Raw genomic sequence first — 24,025 nt, 5'->3', positions numbered from 1 at the left:
AAGGGGTAGAGTACTGAGAATATTTTTTGCAGAATTGTATTGTATTGCATGTGAGTGATAATTCTATTTATTTTGATAATCCATCTTATTCAAGGCTCATATTGTAGGCTATCTCACATTCTAGTAAATGTTATCAACCCGATGCAGTGCTAAGTGACAGCAGGGTGGGTGGTTTGCTTCAATTAACGGATAAATGGTTGATCACCCTTACCTGACCACTGGATGGAGGCCTTTTTCCACCACCTTGTATTTGCCACTAATCTGGTCCAATGTCACGCAATTCAAATTAACAAAGCCCATCCCTGCTAGACGTCGCCGAGGCAAGCCCCCTAAAAACCGTGGGCCCCCAGACGGGCCATCTGCCGTTCAGTAGTAAAACGACAGACCACGCCCCCTTGCTTACACTCTCCAATGTGCCATAGCAACCGGGGCCGAGCCCCCTGTTCCCGCGCAATGTTCCCATCCTTATAAGGCCTGTAGAATGCAGACGCACGGACACGTCACACGTCGTTTATGTAAATGCTTTGATTGAAGAAAAAGAAAAAAACATTCTGCCCTACTCTGAAATGGAGGTGTGGATACGACGCATGCGCATTATGTCCACAACTATTCAGACCCGTCCACAAGCGCAGACATCAACAAGAGCGGGTTACTGATGCGGGTTGATTTTCATAATAGTCTCATAACGACGCGCTCTAAGGACTACTTTGTATCAGCTTCACGCCGCTTGCAACAAGGTAAGGCATGCAGTTGTTTTGGTGGGTCTTTGAATCTTTAACGGGTTGTAAAGTAACTGTGTGTTAAGATGAGTAGGCTAATTTAAAACAAGCTTCGAGTTGTGTCAGAACAATTGCTCTTTTTAGGCCTGCTGCAAGGCCGACTGGGTGGTCAACTTGATGTAGGTCATATTATGAACAGTTAAAGTAGCCGGACAAAGTGGGAGGAAGGCCAGATGAACGCAAGATGAATTAACGGAAAGATGTGTAGCGCCAGGACGGGCATCATGTGCAGACATGACGATCAAGGGATGGCTGTTGTTATTGTTGTTGGCCGTCGGAGGAAATCATTTCCCTTTATCGCTGCCGAAATTTGAATAAAGTCGGTTATTCTGAGCGTTACGGTCGGTAACATAGTAATACTATACTAAAAGGCATTACTTTCCACATTGTAGGCTAGCTGCAGTGGGTCCGTAGTGTACACATTTAAGCCTGCTAAATAACGTTGAGCCAAGTTGAATCTCTCACGCCCACCCGGACCAGAGATGCGTCTCAGCACGCGGGCGCTACTGTCAATAAAAACAACCACCGCAAACACAAAAGTACTTATGAACTCAAGCTGGTTAAAACACGGTTTAGCTAACCCTTTTAAACAGCAAAACCACCGACTTTTAGAAAGCTGTCGCTTTGAACTTCGTGCGCATGTAGTTGAAGGTGGACTGTTGCAGTGACGCGGCTGTGGAATAACAAAGAGTAAAGATCAAATTACACGATTGTCTGAGCACAGCTTTCCTTTACAATTGAAAACAATATATTTTTGCTTTCGAAATGTGTTTGCCCTAGTTTATTCCACTACATAAAGTTAATGATGGGAGGGAAAGTCGGGCATTGTCGAGCAGGGGACGGTCATCATAAAATGGGTGCGCATGAAGCAGGTCGTGTGGCATGCCATGCTTCCTCGCTGGAGTGGGCGGTGAAATTGTCGACTTGCACTCTTCTCTCGATAAAAACAAGCATATTTCTCGGCGTCTTCTTTTATTTTAAAAAGTGCATGTGATTCACGCAAGTCCCAACTGCTTTCAGGAGGATATTTGCAGTTTACCTTTAATATTACAGCTTTTGCGGAAAATCGCATCACACCCCCTTCTCCACACTACCTCCGCCTTTGAAGTGTGTTGCCATGTTGAGTTGCGTCACGTACTGTATTCTGCTGCAGAGATCGTCTGCAGTTTACAGATGAGCTACTCGAAGGTGAATATGTGGTCGGCCTGGTAATATTCTCCAGAATACAGGCAACGAGCTGATACAAGGTTGTTTTTATAACCTACAACAAATATAAAGTTACAGATTTTAAATTGGTGGTGTAGATTGCTTTATTATCGTGTAAAATATATTTTTAATGTCAGCGAAGCACTTTCCTAGTTCAATAGACTTAACAATAGGCCATAACTTCAGTGGCTTTATTTGTGAGTTTCTGCAAATAAACGTTCTGTAACAGTAAAGTAGGCTATACAGGCTAGATGGATTTTCCTGAAATTGTTTACATTTTAATCAGTTTTTGCAGGGGCAGGGCTAGTTACTATTTTACAGACCATCATTGATATCCCAAATATTAATGCATTTTAATAAATAATAACCAACAGCTTTTATAATTACACATTTACCATGTTAGATTGCTTACTACTGAAAATGATTTCCATTGTCATTTTCCATTATCATGTCAAATAGACTGCCTTACTGATATCTTCCGTCATCAGGAGAAGTGGTATCTAAAATATAACTAACAAAGTGAGAGGTCTTCCATTTTTCCTGTTCTCTGTCTGCTCTGTGAGACTCCGCACTGGACCCGAGGACTGATGGCAAAAAAAAAAAATCCGTCTGGGGGGCGCGGCTCACAGTTTTGCCGCAGTTCAAGTCTACATGTGCTGTGAAGATTACATTTTGCCTAGCAACAAATCATAATTCCTCTGCATAGTTGGCGTTCTTATTGCATTACGAGTGAATTTTTGCATTTCTCTGGCAATATTTGTGTTTGTAGTTTGTTTTTAACCACAGCAAATAACGTGCAGCCTGGAGGATCGGATTAAGTGCGTGCTTATATTTTGAATTTCCAAAATGAAGTGTGCATCCTGTGAGCGCAGCGTGGTGACATGATCTGTCTGACACGCTGTCTGTTGACCTACTTCCCCCCTATGTGGGTCAAAGAGGAGAGATGCTCCAACAAAACCCCTTCCCTGAATTTCTTTAGTGCTCTCAGATCGTGACAAAACACCAGATTTGTTTGTATTAATTCACATAAAGGCTAAACTAAAATGGTACTAAAAATATCACCTCTGATCTATATTACGGCTGCATGGAGGGACTGCAGTTAACGCACCATGCACGGCAATAAAAGCCTGAAATAATAATATCTAAATATTTTTTTGCACGCAGATGTTTGGCTTTCACAAGCCAAAAATGTACAGGAGTTTGGACGGCTGCTGCATCTGCCGCGCAAAGTCGTCAAGCTCTCGTTTCACGGACAGTAAGCGGTACGAGAAAGACTTCAGGAGCTGTTTTGGGTAAGAGACTGCTGAAAAACGTCAGGTTTGGAGAGAGATTTGCCGTAATCTGTCGTCTATAACATTCCTAATTGATTTGAAACATTTTCCCATTTCGTCACATACTGTAATTGTCTTGCAGACTGAGTGAAACGCGATCAGGAGAAATCTGTAACGCCTGTGTGCTGCTGGTGAAACGATGGAAAAAGTTACCTGTGGGAACCAAGAAGAACTGGAACCATGTGAGTTTGGATCAGAGCGCTGATATGGTTGAGCAATTGCTTGGTCATCATAATCAATCATGCAAACACATTCAGTACTGATTTCTCCTCTCCTCCCTACAGGTTGTTGATGCCAGAGGAGGTCCCAGCCTAAAGATAACTTCCAGGCCCAAGAAGATAAAGTCCATCTCCAAGAAAGCCCGGCCGAGCCAGATCAGCAGGCTGCAGAAAGAGCTTAAAAGAAACAGTAAGTTTTGCATTTTGGCATTCAGTAACAAGCTGGCACTCACTTATGTGTTCCTCAAACAGTGGTGTTTTTTTGTCATGCACACCACATATGTAACACCTAATTCACCCCTTCATTGTTCACGCTTTGTGCTGCCCGCCAGATTCAGATGCTCACAGCACCACCTCCAGTACCTCCCCAGCTCAGTCTCCCAGCTACAGCAACCTGTCAGATGACGGTTCAGACACTGAGCTCAGCCCTGGATCCAGCCGCTCCCCTGTTTTCTCATTTCTGGACCTCACCTACTGGAAGAGGTAAGTCAGATAGCACTGTCTCATTATGTAGGATTCAGAACAACACATTGCTGCTGGTTATTGACACTGTGGATTTTCACATGCTCAAAATGTACTTTGAATCTGTAAGTTAAATGCCTGACAACGTTATGTGACCAACATGTTGCCTTGTCAATAAACGTGAGAGCTGATAGTGGTCTTGAGTGTGTGTTCACCATCTTCTTTTGCGTGGCTTCATTCTCCAATGCACCGGTATACCAAGCGTGCATTAGACGAGTTACACTAATGTAATAGTAATGCAGTACTATAAATGCCCTAAAGTATGTGAAACACAGACACAGACCCTTTTACTTGTTTTGGTGCAGATTCATACACTAACACGACATGTTATCTTTTGTCTAGGCAAAAGGTGTGCTGTGGAATAATCTACAAGGGCCGCTTTGGGGAGGTGCTCATTGACCCCCATTTGTTCAAACCTTGCTGCCGCAAAAAACGGCAGCAGCAGCAGCAAGAGGAGGAAGAAGAGGAGGAGGAAGAGGAAGATGAGGAGGAAGAGGTAGAGATAGAGGAGGGCCAGGTGGGTGTCGATGTCAGCGGGCATAAATCCCAGACAGAAGAGGAAGTGAAGGAGACACCAAGGTGTGAGGAAAATGCAAAGCCTGCACAGCTATGTGTAACCGTGACAACACCTCCAACCAGGAGTGGGGCGGTGATGGAGGATGGGTGGTAAAGGCAAAACTCCGCCTTGCACACATCTCTGAAGAAATCTTGGGGTGCTGTTTTTTTTCCTCAAGCACTTACAGAAAGAAGTTGCCTCAGATTGCCTTCAATCATAAAGCAGCTGGAAATCCTTTGGTCTTCTCCATAATAACTTTGGAGATTTGTTTATTTTGTTTGAATGGTAACTTATGAACTGTTGTTTTTTTCACTTTGTCTCTTATGTTGTATTTAATATTCATGCCATCCTGATGATAGACCGTCATCTGTGGTGTTTTTGATCTACTTTAGATGAAATGCTGGAGCTCTACTTTGCTGGTACATTGAAAATATTTTATTCCAAAACGCAATAGATCATCTTACTCACAGAAAAAAGGTGCTACTTGAAACTCATTCCTAAACATGTCAAACGTACAGCTGAACCCATTCTCAATGTGGTTTTACAAGCATACATGTTAAGATTGACTAAAATAATTACATTACTTTGGCTTTCTTTGTTGAAGAGTAGATATCTCTTTTTTTGAAATGGTGTATATCTCGTTTTGGAATGAATGACACTTTATATTGACAGAGCACAGACCTCTACAGTAGCCCTTGTGTTTGTGTCTTTTCACATTGACATCCATTTCTATCAAAGAGTCTGTATTTGTAGACCGTCTGTGTGCAAATACGTGTGTGGGTCCCATTTAAATAAGGCCTATTCACAGCTTCAACAGCAAATACACCAGCCTTAATTATGTGTTACAGACAGTGCTAGCGTTAATTCTGGATCGGTATTAAGGAACACAAAGGGACAGTAGCTATATTTATTGTGGCCTCAGCAACCCATACTGTAGTGCATTTAGCATGAATGGCAAGCCCACTCATCCAAAAGACCTAGCCTATTGATCTGATGCATGAGTCAACTAAAATTGCATGGCCTTATATAAACTGTAAATCTTACTTTTATTTTTTTGGATCCATTTCTCTGAAGTTTTAACTTATTTTTATATGTAAGGTAAAAAAAAAAAATAGAAATGTCTTTGCATAATAATACCACATAATACAACAGCAAAACATACAATGGTTCTATAGTCATTCAGCAATATCAATATCAGTGATTCCCGCCATTCCTGGGTCAGTATAGGTAAAACACTTTATACAAGTTGAAATTCTATGCCATTGCCTCTAATATACCACAAATGTGTTGTTATATATAGCCTAATATTACTTTATTTATCAAACAAAAGCCAAAGCACATTGAAATTCACCCAATGTCAAATCAAATCAGGTTTTCTATGGACACTTGTGCATGTCCGAGGTCATTTGTATGTATGTTTATGGTATTCTAAACAGAACACTAATATGAAAATTCATACATGTGATGTTGTAGTTGGGAGCAGAGGGGATGTTATGTACATAATGGGTTGGGTGAGCCATATGGCTCATATATGGGTTTCATTATTTATTTATTTCATATTTATTTGTATCACTGCATCCCGCTTAGAAGTGTAATACTATGAATACTTTTCATCTTTAGCTTATAGGTAGTTTTTTACTTCAGAAATCAAATGTAATTCTCTTGCAGGCTTTGTTTAACATTGCATTGACTGGTTGTCAATATTTGTAAAATCTTAAGTATTTATTTACTCATTAGTTGAGTTGCGTGCAACCTAACTTATTCTGTACCATCACTTTGGATCTGTATCATGTAGACTGAGACAAATGATAGATTGCAACCAAACTGTACCTTTCCCCTTTTAGCCTGTAGCTGAAAATGTTACAGGATTGTAGGACACCTAACTCTAGACTTGCATGTATTGTTGCTATGCATTTACTTAGCTTACAAGTTAGACAAAGCAGTTTTGTATTTTTTATAAATCATGTACGTTTTTTACTTGTCCCTTAATAAAAGTAATTTTGTGAGTTTTCTGGAAGTATGGAGTTAATAGATTTCTTGGTATAAGGTGCGTAGGTGAAAATAAAATTAACTCCAAATAATAATTAATTTATAATCCAGATCCAAACTAACCATTTAGTTAGATTAACTTTATTTCCTCAAATAACTACTACTTTCAAGGCAGTGACATATCATGTGGAGCTGCAAAGATTAATTGATTAGTTGTCAACTATTCAAATAATAGACAACTATTTTGATAATTAATTCAAAAAATTCTGATTCCAGCTTCTTAAATGTAATGATTTACTAGTTATTCACTCCCCTGTGACAGTTAACTGAATATCATTGTTTTTTGGACAAAACGAGACATTTAAGGAGGTCATTTTGGGCTTTGGGAAACATTGATCAACATTTTTCCCAATTAGTTTTAAAATGTTTTGAAACACTGAAAAAATGCATAGCAGCATTAGCTAGTATGTTTCAAGACACATAATACAAAGAGATTTATATAGAAAATAATGCACAAAGTAAACACCTGTGGATTTCAAGCCATTTGTTCAATTGCAGTATTAAATTATTATTTGCAATTATATTTGCAGCACAGTCGAAATACATCCAAAGCACCTGATTGACCCTTTTGTAAACAGAGTTAAAAATAAGTTGATCCATCTATTCTTTATACCCCTATACCTAACAAAGCAGCCTTTTAAAATTGTACCTCAGATGATTGTTTATTGGATAATTATATACAATTTATGTGCCTCCATGGACTGTTCCACTTTCATAAATCAAAGTTAAAATATACCAAAGACTTTTTTTTTTAAACTATTCTATAATAAATGTATAGGCTACTTAAGTAGAAAGAGTTCAACAACTTTTTACGTAGCATTGCATGCACTCTACATTTAGATGATTTTAATTTGTTTCAATCTAATGAGCCTTAGTTTGAAACATCCACCCTTTCGTCTTTATTTTCATAATGTATTCTAGATCAGAAAAACAATGATATCACCACCATAGACCGTTAATATTAATATATATACAGTCTATGATCACCACATTGGATTAGTTAATATTGAAAATTTGTATTTTGCGCAGGTTTAAATAAAGAAAAGAAAAAGGAAGAAACTAAACATGAAAGAAAAAACACCGGAAACGGTGATCCTATGACCGGAAGCATAAAAAACACGGAAGCGCTTTGTTTTTATTTTACAGCCATCTATAGGTGGCTATCAGATGCACCTTTAGGCTGCAGAAGTCGTTTTAAATCCGCTATTCAAACAGCCTGGGCTCGACGCAGACATCCACCGTGGGAGCTGAGGTAGCTAATTTAAGTTGTTTTGCTTCGCTCGTCACTGTAGCGCAGCAGAAGTTTACGGTAAAATCAGTGGTGAGCAGCCTGCTGACCTGCTGCCGACCGGGGGCTCTCGCTGTACTGCTGTTAATAAAGTCAATCAACGTGCTGTATTAAAACATATCATAGAGAAACTTTACAGTTGGGTTTGACCGTCCATGTAGATGATGATAGGCACTGAATAACTTACATTAGTTTCGGGATTAAGGTTTCTTTATGGGCTCGTGATTTCAATGCTGATGTTGGTGTTGAAAATAGTATGACCTATTTGCACTTCTAAATAAAGCTTCGTATTTGCAGCTTTTTCGTGTTAATTTCACGATGGTGGAGCCCACAGCATCTGGCGTGTTCTGCAACAGGATGTTGAGCATGGTCAACTCTGAGGATGTGAACGCCATCATTCAGGCTCAGAGACACATGTAGGTGCCATATTATTATCATATAGTCTGTTTGGCCTCATTTGGCTGTTCTACTACTTTAAGCTACTAAATATAAAATGCGTGTGCTTTTTGGTGTAAGTCAGTTCAATTGCATATGACAGTGACACGGATATCTGCCGTGTTCTTTGTAAACTGGCACCTGAAGATAATTTTTGTTTTCTGAATTATTATTGTGTAAACAGGCTTGATCGCTTTGAGAAAACCAATGAAATGTTGATCAACTTTAACGGGCTGTCTAACGTGCGACTGCAGCAGATGAACGAACGGTTCCTGCTCCACACTCGCACCCTTGTAGAGATGAAGAGAGATCTAGACAGCGTCTTCAGGAGGATCAGGTAAGTTGCTACTCCCCCTATGCAAATGCGCGCACACACACTCGCCTCACACACTCGCACTGTTTATTGGCCTCCTCTGCTTCTCCAGGACACTAAAAGGGAAGATTGCTAAGCAGTACCCAGAAGCTTTCAGCAGTAAGTTAGCATTTTCATTCCATTCATCACTTTATAACCACAGTCAAATTCATTAAATCAGTCTAAGATCGCTCTGTTTTTCTTGCAGATATCCATGAATCACCCATCCTGGAGGACGACGACGATGATGAGTTTGACCTAGTTTCCCCTGGTGCTCCCACAACAATTACAACAGCCACCTCGGAGCAGAGCACAGAGTCCTGTGACACAAGTCCAGATGTGATCTCACCCACAGTGAGCCGATGCTCTGAAGATCTGTCTCAAGAGCCGCCTGACACGCCCACCTCCGATGTCCTAGAGACAGCTGTCCTACAGGATGAGGGTCCGGACTCTGTACCTGCAGAATAGAGTTTTTCATATATATATATATATATATATATTAAGTCAGTTTATAGTCCTAGTCATCTATCTGTTGGGAAGAGTGTCACAACCTAAACAGATGTTAGATCTGGTTATGAACTGTCTATGAGGACACTGAATTTTTGTTGGCACGCTTTTTTGTTCTATGCCTGCACTGCATTAAAATAATGCCGATAATACTTGAAGTTGGAAAGTAACTCACTTTGGAGGTATATCTATAGTACTGGTAGTAAACCTTAACTAAATCCCTTACTCCTTATGTGATTATATTTCATTTTGTTGTGTGAAGAGATGGGCATAGGGATACGCCAATCCGATACTGACTCAAATCGGTAGATGGGGTATCTGTGTTAGTGAGGGCCAATTGTGTGTGTGTGTGTGTGTGTGTGTCATTTGTGGGGACCAAAAACTGTGAATACAGTATACTTATGGGGACCTGACAGCTTTGCGGGGACAAAATGCTGGTCCCCATAACGTTAAAGGGCTTTTTGAGGAATAAGACTTGGTTTTAGGGTTAGAGTTAGGTTATGGTTAGGATAAGGTTAGGCATTTAGGTTTGATGGTTAAGGTTAGGGTAAGGGGCTAGGGAATGCATTATGTCAATGACTGCTCCCCACAAAGATAGCCAGACGTGTGTGTGTGCGCCCCCTCCCCCCAAGTCCAGGTATTGGTATCAGAACTGAAAAAGTTGGATCAGTGCATACCTAATGCTGAAGTAATAATCCCTCATGATTTAGGTTACTTAAAAGACAAAAGTTAATGATGTTTTCAATCTGAAAAATAATTGTTAGAGTTACTACTGTTCTCACACCATTACAATAGTACTGTTTTGCAGCATTGTTATTCTATGGGCCTCTGTTAAAACCAGGTAAAATGTTTTATTAATGCATTCGTGAATGTTTTCAGCAGCATTTAAGCCAATGCTTTCCGGATCCCTGCCAAGAAATTCTCTCTTTGGTTGCCGCCTGCATTGCAGAGAAGTCAGGGATAAGTTTTGTTGTTAGTGATTCAGCAAACGTTTAGAGGACACAAGAGTAGGGCACAGGCTCTTTGATACGAGAGCTGGAAACCAGGCTGAGTGATTAGGCTCCAACCACTCCTTGCTCTCTGCAGTTTTTGTGTAAAAAGGAAGTCCAGATTAAAATGTACTTTGTTATTTATGTCATATTTTTAAAGTGATACTTAGGATTGTGTCTTGAAAAATGCCTTTGACTCACGTATGTGGAAAAACATTTGACAATAGGTGTCTTGACATAATAAAGCGAGTTACAGCTGTTATTTTAGTGTATACATTTACAGTGTACACAACCTTTTTTTTTCCTTCAGTAGTAGATAGAATTGAGATATAGCAAAATTTATAAAACTATATTAAGGAACCAGATGACTAGAAAGGTGTAGGCTGGTACAGACCCTCTCAAAACTCTAAGGTCCAAAAATCTAAGCATTCACTTGGATGTCACTAGAAACAAAAACACCTTCAAAGGGAGTGATTGTCTGCTAAGATTTAATGGAGTAGCCTATGTTGAGGTCTTGTTCAGTTTGTTACAACGCAATAGATATGCTAAAATAATAATATGGTGTCTATGCCCAGGGGATCATCTCAAAATTTGTCCATGGGGCCATGTAATATTCCATCTGTACACAATAAGGAACAGGTTGTCATGGAGGACCAGGCAGCCCAGGCTCCTCCAGCAAGGCAAACACTTGCCAACACTAATTCATTTACAAATATCCACCATATGAGCATATCCCCTGGGCTATTTAAGGCAGTAAAATATATTTTCTGTTGTTTTAAGGTTTTGGCTCAAGTACCTCTCTTTGAGGTGGTACTATCTCCACCAGATTGGTGCGCAACACATGCAGAGCAGACTATGAAATAGGTCTGCCAATGCTTACAGAATAAGACATAGTTTTAAAAAACGTGAAAATATATCTCCCAATTCACTGGCTGTATGAATCTGTAGAGTCTTCTTTAACACTGCCTTCCATAAGAGCTTTGGTCTGTCACATTCCCTTTCCACCACAGAAGGAGAAACAATACCAGAAATGGTGCCTTATGAAGTCACCCATTGTGATCCTCATCCTAGGAAAGAAACGGCGAGCTGCCACGACCTCCTGCAACTAAGGCTTACAACAAAATCTTTATTTTCAGAAGTTTTCTCCTTTATTTTATTCATTTTTAACCTTTATTTATTTATAGACAATGTAATTTTAATGTTTTATGTTTATGTATGTGTTTTATGTTTTATTTTTAATTCAGTCTGCGGTACTGTGCTCCAATAGCCCCAAAGCATGAAATAATGTAATCAGAATTACAGCTCTGCAGGAAGCTGCCTTAGATATAGTCAGATCAATAAATTATAAAATATAAATCTACAAAACAAGAATATTTATTTTCAACATTAATATGTATTTCTCCTTTGATGCCAAACAACTTTAAAGCCCGTATTATACTCATTTTTAGCATCATATTTGTACTCTTGGGCTCTACTAGAATAGGTTTACATGTTATGATGTTAAAAAAAAAAAAAAAGGTTTCTCATACTACCTATTGAGAAAAGCCCGTTATTGCAGTGTGCCATTTTGGGCGGTGCTTAACATGGACGTTAGACTGCACCTACGTTGAGCACCGCCCTTCACGGCAGACTTGCTAAATGGCATCACAGGTGGTGCTGGAAGCAATTAAGCACGTTCACAAACATCAATACTGCATTTAACGGAAACTAATGTAAATTTTGGGGCAATTGTGCAACTTCCATTTATGTTCAAAAAAGTGCTTGTTTTGCCATTGACAGGCTTATATTAATGTTATTATAGTTTCTGAGAACATTATGTAAAGGATTTCTAAGGAGGTATTGTATTGTATTATACATTATAAAATACACTTCAGTCAAAGTCAACAGAAACTAAATAAAACTTTGAAAAGCCGCTTTGGTTTGTCTTTCCAATTTTTCAACGATTGCTAGTTTTGGTTGAAATAAACATAGTTTACCGATTTACATGTGAAAAAAATGTTGGCTCCATACTCGCTAAGAATTGTTTTTTATAAATCGAGTCTTGTGGATTTAGCGTGAGCAATCTCAGAACTGATTCTGGTTAAACAAAAAGGTCTTAAATAAATAGGTTTTAACAAGGCGTCTCTCTGTAGGACTCATTTCCATAATGTTGTCTTATAATAAAAATCTGAGCCTGCTTTTGGCCCAGCCAATGAAACTAACAAAGGAAGTTTGAAGAAGACTAATGTGCAATTTTTTAAATGAAGTGAATAAAATAAATATCTTTTTAATGGCCTTATAAATGTAAAAAAAATAATTTAAGATATTTACTATTTTTACCTACAGCCGACATAATGTTTTTTTTGGCGTCCAGTGCATTCTCATCCATGATTTTGTGAAATACGGGTTTATTCATTTTGATAAATGTTAACCTGTAATTTTCTTATTTCATTGCTCATTTAGGGTATAGTTACTACCTTAGAATGTAGACATAGCATAGGACATTCTGGCAAGCTGAATGTGCTTTGTTCATCACAGATCAGAGGCTCAAGTGACTTCTACATCATCTTTACTGAATAACATAACATAGTTGACAATTGAGGCAATATTCACAGCAAACAAAAACAAGGTTTACCTTCTTGTCAAAAGAGGAGGAGAGGAAGGAGACGATTTCCTGTTGCCGACTGCCTCCAAAACCTCATAATCAGTCTGTAACTGGAACAAGAACATGATACCGCATATCATCACCCCATACTAACCCTTAAGGGAATGATGGCTGGATGAAGAGAAATTCTTAGTCCATATGGAAATGTATTGTACCATAAGGACTAGGATTTTCTCCATTGTTTATTCACTGCTTTGCTAACCTCTGTAATGCACCCTTTCATAGATGCATAGATGCACATCTTCACCTGCTATCATATCTCTTTATACTCTTTTGCACTATGCATCTGCTCTGGCATGCTCAACTGTTATTCTTTCCACCATTGTTGTCATACAATTTCTGCACTTTATATAGCTTATTGTATTCTGTATTCTTGTATTGTATTGAATGTAAAACTGTATGTTGTCTTGCACGCTTATACTTTTCTTGGCCAGGTCGCAGTTGCAAATGAGAACCTGTTCTTAACGGCCTACCTGGTTAAATAAAGGTTAAATAAAAAATAAAAAAATAAATCATCCAGCCATCATTCTTTAAGGGCTGGTATGCGGTCTTCCCTATCTTTAACTGTCTATGGGTCTTCCCAGTCCATCCCGTTTACACATCCCTTTGTTTGGGTTTCACATCATGTTGCAGCCTCAGTGTGTGGGCTACCTTAGAAGAACATGCTTCCTTGCATAAAAAGGAAAAATAAAATATAAGCCTTGACATGTTTTGAGACATACCTTGTACACATTGTACTGTGCTCTATATTATACCCATACTGTTTTTATACTGTTATTTGTGATGCTCTATTCTATTCCATCCTATGCTATATTGCTGTGCCACAGATTATGTAATATTATACCAAACCTTTCACTTTACTCATTTCATTTAACCAACTTGCTTTTTTAATGGCGGCAGTCAACAGTTTGCTACTCTACCGTTAGAGGGCGCTAAATCCAGATAGAAGCAGTTTTTATTTCAGAAAATGAGGTCAAACCATCAAACCAACGACAGACCGTAGCCAGCTAGCTAGTTGGTTAGTCCTCAACACACTAACACTAGCTAGCGTTAACGTTACTCCATGTAACTTACATTTGCATTTCTTTATGTTTCACTGTGAAAGCAAGCACTTTAACCATGGACTGAGCTGACGGTACGATAACGACTTTTTTCACCAAGACCAGCCGCTCGTAGTCATGTTTTAGCCGGCTATCTTGGTAACTAACACCGAGGTCTACTGTTAGCTCTGGTGCTAATTGCTGTCATGTTTAACGTGAAGACAAGAAGACAAACTGTACGTTAAACGTTGCTCGACTTTCGTAACACAAAACAACCAACAGCCAGTACTTCGCTGCTAGAAAAGAACCATTTTATGAGGGACTCACCTGAAGCTGCATCACTGCTGCTCCTAAAATGAGGAGACTGACCAAGAAGAAGGCTCTGACTCTGGTAAAGGAGTTGGACGCGTTTCCCAAAGTTCCCGATAGCTATGTGGAGTCCACAGCCAGCGGTGGGACAGGTAACATTACCTAGCTACAAATACTACACAGCCAAATGTAGTCTGCAGTTACTACATGCAGAACGTTACGCCTGCTAGAAAGAGTAACTTTAAATTTAGAGAGGCTCATTTTGATACTCTCTCCAGTGTCCCTGATAGCGTTCACTCTCATGGCTGTCCTCGCCTTCCTGGAGTTCTTTGTGTACAGAGACACATGGATGAAGTATGAGTATGAGGTGGACAAGGACTTTAGCAGGTAAGAGGACTAATTATTGCACTTAAACCAACGGTCTTTGCTTAGTATGTTTCCAAACTGCATCTGCTCTTTACTTACAGTAAGCTGAGGATAAATGTTGACATTACAGTGGCCATGAGATGCCAATGTAAGTACAAATCTAGAAAAGCACTCATTCATATTTGGTTGAGAAAGATGTCATGGATGTTTTGAATTGTATTGCAGATATAGGTGCGGATGTCCTGGATCTGGCAGAGAACATGGTTGCTTCTGATGGCTTAAAATATATACCAGTGAGTATAAACGCCTTCAGTGTGCAATCAACAGTTTATTTATTGAATTCTAAAAAGGAAATAGGAAAAAATGCGTTAAATCTTATTTTCGTTGTGTAACAGTAGTAACGTTCATTGATGCTTGAATGACATTTGTGTTTTGTCACATTTTAGGTCAACTTTGAGCTCTCCCCAGAGAGAAGATTATGGCACATGTAAGATTAAACGGCTTAACTTGTAATGTAAAATGTTTTTGTCCGTTGAATTGATTTTTGTATCCTTAGCTACTCCGTCCCTCTTTGTTTTAGGACACTTCTGCACATCCAGGAGCGTCTGAGAGTGGAGCACGCTCTCCAGGACGTACTTTTCAAGGCTGCAATGAAAGGAGCTCCTCCTGCTGAGCCTCAAAGGTACAGGGTCCTCAAGATTAGCCCATTTCTGTTAGGAATTGAGTGATGGTTGAAACTATGCTTACATGACAAACAAGGAAGATTTGGAACCTTCCATATAATTGTGATAAACCTATTCCCTCCACATTGTGTTGCTCATTTTCCCTTTAGTGAGGACAGTCCCACTACCCTTAATGCCTGCAGGATACACGGACACCTGTATGTCAACAAGGTGGCAGGAAATTTCCACATTACTGTTGGCAAGTATGTATCCAAACAGCTTTAAAACTCTTTACATTTGGCTGTGGCTGACCTTTTTTTCCTGCACAGGTCCATCCCTCATCCCAGAGGCCATGCTCATCTAGCTGCACTTGTCAGCCATGACAGTAAGTTCATTATCTTTTTGACAAAACTTTGTCAAACATACTTTATGTATGTTCTCATACTTGGGTAACATGGCAAAGATCATTTAAGTTTGTGGTTGTTGACTTATGTGTTGATATTGATTTACTGTTTTGATTGTGTCACAGCTTATAATTTCTCTCACCGGATTGACCACCTGTCCTTTGGAGAAGTGGTTCCTGGGATTATTAGCCCTCTGGACGGCACAGAGAAGGTCTCTGCTGAATGTACGTGTGTGTTGTCAAACATAAATCCATTTTCATCCTAACTTAATCCTTTTCAGTGATATAAACACTTTTGTTTCACTGAGCTAACAAATATTTCGGGTTATTGTCTCCAGCTAACCACATGTTTCAGTACTTTATCACCATTGTGCCCACCAAACTGAACACCTACAAGGTTTCTGCAGAAACACACCAGTACTCCGTCACTGAGCGGGTAGGTTTACATTTTGCACAAGGTTGTATTTTTGTGTAGTATGCTTTGTAACGCCATGGTGAATATGTTTGTAATCCTCTTCATGCTCTACAGGAACGAGTGATAAACCATGCTGCAGGCAGTCATGGAGTCTCAGGGATCTTTATGAAATACGATATAAACTCACTAATGGTCAAAGTCACCGAGCAGCACATGCCTCTCTGGCAGTTTCTTGTTCGACTCTGTGGCATCATTGGAGGCATTTTCTCCACAACAGGTAGATAAACTCTCACAGACACACATTTGCAGTGTGCCTGACGCATTTTTAAAGGAACACACTGGAACTTTACCATGTTTTAGCACTTATTTTAAATGCTGACTGCCAAATTGTTGCTGCTAATGTTGCTTTCCTGGCCTTAAGGCAACCATTGTGTAATATTTAACTTAGAATGTATTGTGGATTAGTATGAAAATCTACTTGCAGGGATTTAAGATGTGGGAAATATAAGTAATCCATCACATGGACCATTTAGTTGTTTATTCTTTTGTCAAATTAATGTTATGCTTGCTCAGTAATGCAATTGGGAGCCCAATCTAAACACTATGTTGTTAATGGGCTACAATCAGGCATCACCACATGTATGTTCCTTAGACATTATGTATGCCCAAAGCTCCATTCATTTACCATGTAAAGCAGGACAATTTCACTGTTCTCTAATCTCGTCATCTACTCCAGCAAATCATTAAAAAAAAAACTGAATTACAAAGTCTCCTCACACAATGTTTAACTATAATGGGAGGAGATTACAAATTTATTTTCATTAACTGTCTCTACTATGATAGAGCTACTGGCAAGTCCATGTTTTAAATTTTAACTGAATAATCCTGCTTGTGAGGGGTAGCCATTCTGTCTTTTAAAGTCTGGAGGTATTTTCACCTCACCTAAACCCTGGCTAGAGTAAGTTGGATCCTTTTTCTCACTTGCAGGCATGCTCCATGGTGTGATAGGATTCTTGGTTGATGTTATTTGCTGCCGTTTCCAAATGGGAATCTACAAACATCTTAAGGTAAGCCACTATCATGAACTTTAACCTTTAACCATTCATTTTGAATTGAAATGTAACTCGAGGCTGTTTGGATAATGACAATTGTACTTTTTCCTGTGATTTTTTTCTTCTTCTTTTTTTTCCTGTTTTTCCTTTCTCAGGAGGTTCCTCTGAATGAGCAGCCAAACACTGAGACTATGATTCCCCCAGAAAATGACGCTCAATAATGAGCTCAGCAGCAGCCGACTGTCAGCTCACCATCTCTGCCTAACCCACTAGACCGTAACGAGACGTTGGGAAATGTTTACAAGTTGTTTTATTAGGGAATACCGGCTTTGTTCAGAAGTCTGTAAATATTTGTATCATTTTTAAAAAAAGTTTTATGGGGTGTGTGTTGGATTCAGACTTTTTTTTTTATCCATCTGTGAAAGATCATAATCAATACCGCCAGTAATTATCTGTCACTTTCAACGTGCCATCCAAGGAGGACTAAACGGCAGTCCAAACCCTAATTATTTCCATCATTATTGTGGATTTGACTTCATTAAATACATGGTACCTGGTGTTAGCATGCCCACGTTACATAACAGGGTTATGTGGGCATGTGTAAGTCTAATTGAAAGATACATGTCTTAACAGATAATTGTGATTCTGATTTTTTTCATGTAGTTTGGTGACCTCAGAAACTCCAGCATATCACTGCTCAATCCCAAGCTGAAAAGAGGCCTAATCAGCCACAATAAAGGAAAGACCTGTGTGGGTGTGCAGGGGTTTTAAATTAAAGTGTGCCTGTGTGCAAATATGAGGCTGATTTGTTAAATAAAATCCACTTTCAACTTGATAAGGACCCATTATTAATGTTAATTTTTTTGCTTTGTCGTTTGGTCCATAAAATATTTGTAAAATATGCGTCCAGGGTTATGTGTTTAAACTTCTTGTTTTGTCCACTTATTCCTCCAAAAAGAATAAATTTGGAAATTGATAAAAGAGAAAGGCAGCACAATAACTGAGAAGCTGGAACCTGTGAAAGCCTCACTGTAGTAATTGTTAGTAACACAATCTCTACAAATGAATATTTTACACCATGTCAAGAGTTTATTTGACAGTATTTTAGAATATCTCAGTAAACAAGTTTTTTGTTTTTTAGCAAAATGTAATATATCAGTACTGTCGCATTTCATAAAAATAGTTCACGTCTTTGAAACTACAGTATCAATGATACAGTAAACCATATTTGTAGGAATACAGCTGTACAAGGTGAATAATACACAATTAACACTACACAGTTATAGTTGATCTCAATGGGAATTTATGAACGTGCCATCCTTCACAAGTTCCAATAAAGCAGTTTTTGTTTTTGTATACAAAATCACTCACAGCAGGCAGGGGTATGGCCTGGACGGAGACAGAGAGCTGGATGACATACTCTTTCACCTTTTCTAAACTTTGATATTTGTACATAGAGTAAACACATTTCTACAGCCTAATGGCATGTTCTCATGCTCCTCGCTAATCAGTTTATCACATGAACACAGTTGGATTCAACTTTTCAGGTCATACTAGTATCCCAGTCTGCAGGTGCATTGTCTTGCAAAAAAGCAGTTAACCAGTAAACCTATACAAGTTTACAAGTACAGCTTGGATGTGTCATCGTGCTGCGTTCAGTCAAGTTGTCACAATGCATTGTGATTTTAGTCATCTGGTCCTCCGGTCCTCAAAAAGCTCTGGTTATTTAATTTCTAATGAGAGCAAACATATTATTGAGAGAAATAGATGATATCAAAATGGAGCACTGCAGGAGAATAGTGTATTCATCTCCGTCAGTTTAATAGCAGCATGCCACCACTCTGCCCGTATCAAAAACTTTGTGATCAAACACGTTTCAATGCATTTGTGTTTACACATCATCTAAAGTCTTGGGTTTTGATTTCGCGAGCATTGGTTCAGCTTGCAACAATGCAAACTTAACTTGTTTTCTTTACAGAATAGACAAATAAAGCCAAAATGAGACTCTTCCGAAACAACAGAAACTACGGTCCACTGTGATAACAACCCTGTCTGGATAAATGTTCACAGCTCCACTTTCCCAGATGACTCTAAGAAGAGGATATAATGCTACAGGCTACAATGTATCCCCATTTAAGCGCTAGGGGACAAGGGCAATCATTGACATTGATAAGAGTGCATCAAGATGACTGTATATATACTGCTTGGTGTTAAGTCAGAAGAAAACAGGCTCCAGGCTGATTTGTGTGCATGGTCATTAACATCTGTTTTGCATCCAGTTCCCAAAACAAACAGCACTGCATTAGTTTGAGTAAGGCACTCCGCCCCACCTCATAACCATCGGCCTCCTCTAGCCCCCACACCGATGCCCCTCTCCCACAGTGATGTGGTACACTTAGCACAGTAAAAGGCATAGAAATGGAAAATATAGACTGGACAAAATTCTTTCATTGAGCATTGAATGAATACAACACGCCTTATAACTCTGCACAATGACTGCATGGATGACTTGTGATCAAGTTGTGTACAGAACAGAATTATGAGTTCTTACTAAGCCAACTGTTTTTTAGTCATTTAAAAGTTCAATTTGAGAAAAAAAAGCTTTTCTTTTTGTCTCCCATGAGTACTTGCTCCACAGAGGATATCCTCTCTATATTCTAACTCTAAAAGACATGAGTCCCTGTATAAAGACATGGTGGTTTATATCCACGCACATGACAGCTGCCTCCCTCAGCAGTCTGGGTTTGGTGACTTTCACAGTCTTTGATATGTAGTAATAGACGAGGCCATGGAAATAGTGATCCTAAAATACTGTCCTGGTGGGGTTTTTCCTCTTTTCTTTACAATGTATCTAACTACAACACTGCCTCAAAAACACAAGTATGTTTTTGTGATTACCAAATGTACATATTTTTCACATCCTTACATTTACAGTATATGATATATTGGTAGGCATGTGAGATCTAACATATGTCGGGTTAACCAGGCTGTCACTTGGACCAGTGCCATGTCCTCCAGGAGTGTCTGTGTCACTGCCTCCCTCCCCAGATCTTCCAACTTCACAGAGAAATTGGAGCAAAAGTAAATCTCTTGGATGCACATATGTCTCCGTCCAGCGAGGAATCTTGTTCCATCTGAGGTTACGTTGCACTAACCAATCTGAGCCATATACGGTTGAGCAGTTAAAGGTACATGTCGCAAGAACAGCTCCACTCAGAATCTGACATTGTTGCTCCATCTGTAATCAGAACATTTTCTGTTGCATCTGAGGGTCTAAAATGTCTACATATTGTGTAGTCTCCATCAGTTTTATACTGTATGTTACAATATCTGTGAAAGTTCCTCTCTTTTTTAAGGTGGTGGGTGTAATAATTATCTCATAAGAACAAATGAGGCATAAAATATGATCTTAGAAGTAGATGGAGAAGAAAACAGGACACAAAGAGAGAGGGTGAGGGAGAGCTTTTCTCAGACTTGGATGGTGAACTGAATGAGGAGCCAGACAGTGTGATCTGGTTCAAACCAGCAAGATCCATTCTACCTGCTTACTGTGGAGGTCCAGGACCTCAGGGTGCCAGGCAGCTTTTCAGACCCAGGGACGTTCCAGGGCCCAGGGGAGGCTGCTGCACTCCTCGTAGAAGGATCTTCCATGGTTTTAGAGGGGCAGCAGAGCCCACTGTGGCCACTGGCCCTCTCATCTTCTCTGGGGAACAAACCTCTGGACACCAGCCTCTCCTGGAGGCTGACATGTCCATCTCCACTGTAGAGAGAGGCTCCATTCAAATTCTCACTCACATATGAGTCCCAAGGCCAGACAGTGTTCATTGCCTGTGTGTGCAGGCCGTTTCTCTCACAGCAGGGGGAGCAAGTATCCCTCTGCCTCTCTCTTCTTTCAATGGACCTCCCCAGGACAGCTTTGGGAGGCAAAGCCCGAGGCTGTCTGTCGCCTGGTCCACAGTCCACCTCTCCGCACCCCTGAGGGGTTCCCTGCCCCCTGATGATGCACTTCTGATGGGTGGACCTGCCACCTGTAGCCCCTCTAATGGAGCTGTGGTCTGTCAGCTGTAGAGCTTTGTCTGCCATGCACGCTGTGGCCTCCAGAGGGAGCTGATGAGGGGAGTCTGGGGCTGAGGCTGGATGGGATGAGAGTAATGGATTTGGGTAGTGTTTAAGGGTCACTTCCTGCAGGGCAGAGTGGTCTGTAGAAAAGGAATCCCAGGGGCTGGCACAGTCTGTTAGGGAAGAAGGAAACAGGCTCAGGTGGACAGAGATAAAAGCAAAAAGGCACAAAGCAGCATGCACATGCACACAGAGAGAACGGGGAAAAAACAGAGCAATAAAAAGATGTACAGCACATAATAACACAACCACATCATTATATATATATACATATATACACACACACACACACACACACACACACACACACACACAGTACATACTGTATATAAGGCAAAGTTGCATGCAAATGTCAAATGTGTGTGAGCGGCACACACCTTGCCATGTGAGCCTCTACACCTAAAGGGTGGTGTGGGACAGGATTTATTCAGTGCTTGAAAACAATTACCATCTTTGTAGTTTTGTGACAGACTGATCCTGAGCAGATTGATTTCACACAGTCTACTTCACAACCCTCTTCAGGATGATACAATTTAATCTGGAGGGTCACTTCAAACCATATTGCTCTCTTACTATAATACGCAGAAGCACCCACACACATACACACATAGATACACGCAGAGCTTCTATTTTCCCATGCATAAACTCATAATCATGCATACAGGATTGCATGCTGAGAGCTACGCTTCACACAGATTATTCAGAATGGAGAGAGAGACATGCAGTTTTTCACAAACCGTGTCTTTAGAGTGGCCCATTAGGAAGAAATAGGGGGAGCTTAGTGTGTCACCTTTCATGCACATGGAGAGGTTGGAAGGAACCATTCCTGAGGGAAGGCAAGTAAAAGCCTATACCAATCATTAGACTTAAAGCAGAGGGGTAACAACACACGAAGGCTAAAGAGTAAGTTGTTATTCTACTATTTGATTAGAATAGTTTTTTTTTGTATCAGGACAAGTTTTTTTAGATGAAAGTGTGGAAGACTGCAGAGCAAGGAGTAAAATGCAGAAAGATATTAATGCATGTTAAGTTCTTGAGTAAAACACAGCATTTGCAGGAAAAAGCCATTCTGGTTAAAAAACAGTAATGCTGGACCTCAGACAATGAATCCCATGTATGAAAGTGAGAAAGAGATCAGGTCAGAGACTAAGGAGAGCGAGTGGAAAGAGTTAGACATTAAGTGCAAGGAAAACCCACCATATTCTGGCACCTGTCCTGTGCCTCGCTTTAGTAGCAGCCTGACTCGCCTGCCTCCCGCCTTGATGAGTTCAATGGCGCGGGCGTGAGTCATGTCCCGAGTGCTGTCTCCGTTAATCTCTATGATTTGATCCCCTACCTGGAGGAGAGACACATAGCATAAGTCGATTTCTGCCAGCCTCTGGTTATCCATGGAAAGTTGACTTTTTTACACAACCACTGTTCCTGCTGGTGGGTAGTGCTATAAGTGTGTTCTTCAAGTGCATCTCAACAGGAGTTGTTGAGGGTGAGCAGAGGGTCAGTGAGTTGACATGCACTTATAGTGACTCGCTTTACACCTTTCCTAACCTATAAGCCATTCCTGTCCCATGAAGAAGATAGGTCAGACAGTAAAATAAATATTGAAATCAACAGGATTGAAAGATATTATTAATAATAATAATAATAAAAACTATCTATCAATCTATAATAAACATGTTGAAGAAGAACAACAGCAGTGTTGTCTTTTTTTGAAAGGCAAAAAATCCGTGTTGTCTTCAATTTTACACTGTCTTTAAAATCTGTGAAATAAACATGTCCCACATCACACAAACAATGTAATATGGACATCAAGATGGACAAACTGGCATTTTGCTGCTTCTCAGTACACGTCTGTGTTCTACATTTTTTCACTGACAGCAATTCCAATCATCACCCATTGAGCTTTTCAACTTTGTCATCTTACCCTCATCCTTCCATTACGTATAGCAGGACCATCTTCAGCAAGGCGCAACACAAATAGGTCCATCTTGTACTCTCTGCCCCCGCGGATACTGAAGCCAAAACCCTTTGCGCTTTTCTCCAGCTCCACCGTGAAGTAATCATAGTCCTGCAGAAAAAACGTAACAACTTGCAAAAATCCCCTCAAAAATAACAGTGTATGACTATTAAGCTGAAAACAATGACTAGCAACACTCGATCCACAGTGTAGTGGCATAACTGCATACAAATGAATATGCATACTAAATGTTGAGCAAACTTGAGCAAATGGTTCTTGGTCTAGCTTTACCTGTGGTCTGAAGTCAGGAGGCAACCCAAGAGGGAACTGTGCAGCTGCGGGATGCTGTCTGAAATCCAGCAGACCAGGCGGGTGTCTGTAGTCCAGCGTCGGCGGCTGTCGATAATCAGTAACCGGTGGGTGACGATAGTCTACTGGAGGTTGCCTGTAATCAGTGAATGGAGGATGGCGGAAGTCAGGTTTAACATCCTGTCTGGCTTTTACCTCTGACCTGTGAGGAGAGAGAAAGCAACAAAATCAAAGGAGAAGTTTGTACCACAATGAAGAGAGCATTGGTTTGAAGACGCATAGCAAATAAGGAGATGTCTTACTGAAAAGACTACTGAGCGTGTGCACCTAAGGAGGCTAAAAGGGATGTAAATATCACTCTCTGTTTTTAAACTTTTATCAAGCTCCCACTTGTAAACTGGGCACACATCCACAGCTCTGGGAGCGCTGCTCTTGATCTGCGACTCACATGCACACACAGCCATCCATGCATGCACTCACGCTTTCATAGTTTTTATATGGAAGAGGGCCGGATCGCTGG

The 24,025-nt window shown here is 40.1% G+C and overlaps 4 protein-coding genes across 12 annotated transcripts in view; 3 read left to right on the top strand and 1 right to left on the bottom strand.

Annotated features, from left to right (window-relative positions):
* The first annotated feature begins 485 nt into the window (after positions 1–485).
* sinhcaf (SIN3-HDAC complex associated factor) lies at positions 486–6,629 on the top strand. The gene is made up of 6 exons (XM_034879964.1): positions 486–737; positions 3,150–3,277; positions 3,399–3,498; positions 3,601–3,724; positions 3,867–4,017; positions 4,399–6,629. The coding sequence occupies exons 2-6, from the start codon at positions 3,150–3,152 to the stop codon at positions 4,724–4,726; spliced, it is 831 nt and encodes a 276-aa protein (XP_034735855.1). The 5' UTR covers positions 486–737; the 3' UTR covers positions 4,727–6,629.
* A 1,123-nt stretch (positions 6,630–7,752) lies between these two features.
* On the top strand, positions 7,753–9,204 carry kxd1 (KxDL motif containing 1). 3 transcript variants are annotated; one of them, XM_034879973.1, is made up of 5 exons: positions 7,753–7,970; positions 8,247–8,365; positions 8,569–8,721; positions 8,810–8,856; positions 8,945–9,204. In XM_034879973.1, exons 2-5 carry the CDS (start codon positions 8,268–8,270, stop codon positions 9,202–9,204), a joined length of 558 nt encoding a protein of 185 aa, XP_034735864.1. In that variant the 5' UTR covers positions 7,753–7,970; positions 8,247–8,267. The 3 variants fall into 3 exon arrangements, with proteins under 3 accessions (XP_034735864.1, XP_034735863.1, XP_034735865.1); XM_034879972.1 differs by having other exon boundaries at positions 7,787–7,913; XM_034879974.1 differs by having other exon boundaries at positions 7,827–7,913; positions 8,233–8,365.
* A 4,641-nt stretch (positions 9,205–13,845) lies between these two features.
* Positions 13,846–17,958, top strand: LOC117949580 (endoplasmic reticulum-Golgi intermediate compartment protein 2-like). The gene is made up of 13 exons (XM_034879954.1): positions 13,846–14,377; positions 14,504–14,612; positions 14,693–14,739; positions 14,817–14,884; positions 15,038–15,078; positions 15,172–15,273; positions 15,424–15,516; positions 15,583–15,638; positions 15,783–15,881; positions 15,995–16,092; positions 16,186–16,348; positions 17,059–17,138; positions 17,279–17,958. Exons 1-13 carry the CDS (start codon positions 14,272–14,274, stop codon positions 17,342–17,344), a joined length of 1,128 nt encoding a protein of 375 aa, XP_034735845.1. The 5' UTR covers positions 13,846–14,271; the 3' UTR covers positions 17,345–17,958.
* A 232-nt stretch (positions 17,959–18,190) lies between these two features.
* Positions 18,191–24,025, bottom strand: part of LOC117949542 (membrane-associated guanylate kinase, WW and PDZ domain-containing protein 2-like) — a 69,532-nt gene continuing 63,697 nt past the window's right edge. For 2 of the 7 annotated variants that reach the window (XM_034879879.1, XM_034879882.1), the window contains exons 19-23: positions 23,488–23,707; positions 23,164–23,307; positions 22,440–22,578; positions 21,980–22,068; positions 21,048–21,355 (exon numbers count right to left, since the gene is read on the bottom strand). In XM_034879879.1, the coding sequence (XP_034735770.1) occupies positions 21,299–21,355; positions 21,980–22,068; positions 22,440–22,578; positions 23,164–23,307; positions 23,488–23,707 (649 nt within the window). In that variant the 3' untranslated portion in view covers positions 21,048–21,298. Of the gene's footprint in view, positions 21,356–21,979; positions 22,091–22,439; positions 22,579–23,163; positions 23,308–23,487; positions 23,708–24,025 lie in introns of all 7 variants that reach the window. The other 5 variants (XM_034879875.1, XM_034879876.1, XM_034879878.1 and 2 more) reach the window with 3 other exon arrangements.

The sequence above is a fragment of the Etheostoma cragini genome, chromosome 8 (assembly GCF_013103735.1).
Source record: "Etheostoma cragini isolate CJK2018 chromosome 8, CSU_Ecrag_1.0, whole genome shotgun sequence".
NCBI lineage: Eukaryota > Metazoa > Chordata > Actinopteri > Perciformes > Percidae > Etheostoma > Etheostoma cragini.
This window is presented reverse-complemented; position numbering and strand designations above follow the sequence as displayed.

Excerpts from the sequence above, each read along its gene's own strand:
- sinhcaf (XM_034879964.1), top strand. The coding sequence starts at position 3,150 with ATGTTTGGCTTTCACAAGCCAAAAATGTACAGGAGTTTGGACGGCTGC. Across the intron at positions 3,499-3,600 it reads CCAAGAAGAACTGGAACCAT|GTTGTTGATGCCAGAGGAGG; the intron begins GTGAGTTTGGAT and ends TCCTCCCTACAG. Across the intron at positions 4,018-4,398 it reads GACCTCACCTACTGGAAGAG|GCAAAAGGTGTGCTGTGGAA; the intron begins GTAAGTCAGATA and ends TCTTTTGTCTAG.
- kxd1 (XM_034879973.1), top strand. The coding sequence starts at position 8,268 with ATGGTGGAGCCCACAGCATCTGGCGTGTTCTGCAACAGGATGTTGAGC. Across the intron at positions 8,722-8,809 it reads AGCGTCTTCAGGAGGATCAG|GACACTAAAAGGGAAGATTG; the intron begins GTAAGTTGCTAC and ends CTGCTTCTCCAG. Across the intron at positions 8,857-8,944 it reads GTACCCAGAAGCTTTCAGCA|ATATCCATGAATCACCCATC; the intron begins GTAAGTTAGCAT and ends TTTTTCTTGCAG.
- LOC117949580 (XM_034879954.1), top strand. The coding sequence starts at position 14,272 with ATGAGGAGACTGACCAAGAAGAAGGCTCTGACTCTGGTAAAGGAGTTG. Across the intron at positions 15,274-15,423 it reads CCTCCTGCTGAGCCTCAAAG|TGAGGACAGTCCCACTACCC; the intron begins GTACAGGGTCCT and ends TTTTCCCTTTAG. Across the intron at positions 16,349-17,058 it reads AGGCATTTTCTCCACAACAG|GCATGCTCCATGGTGTGATA; the intron begins GTAGATAAACTC and ends TCTCACTTGCAG.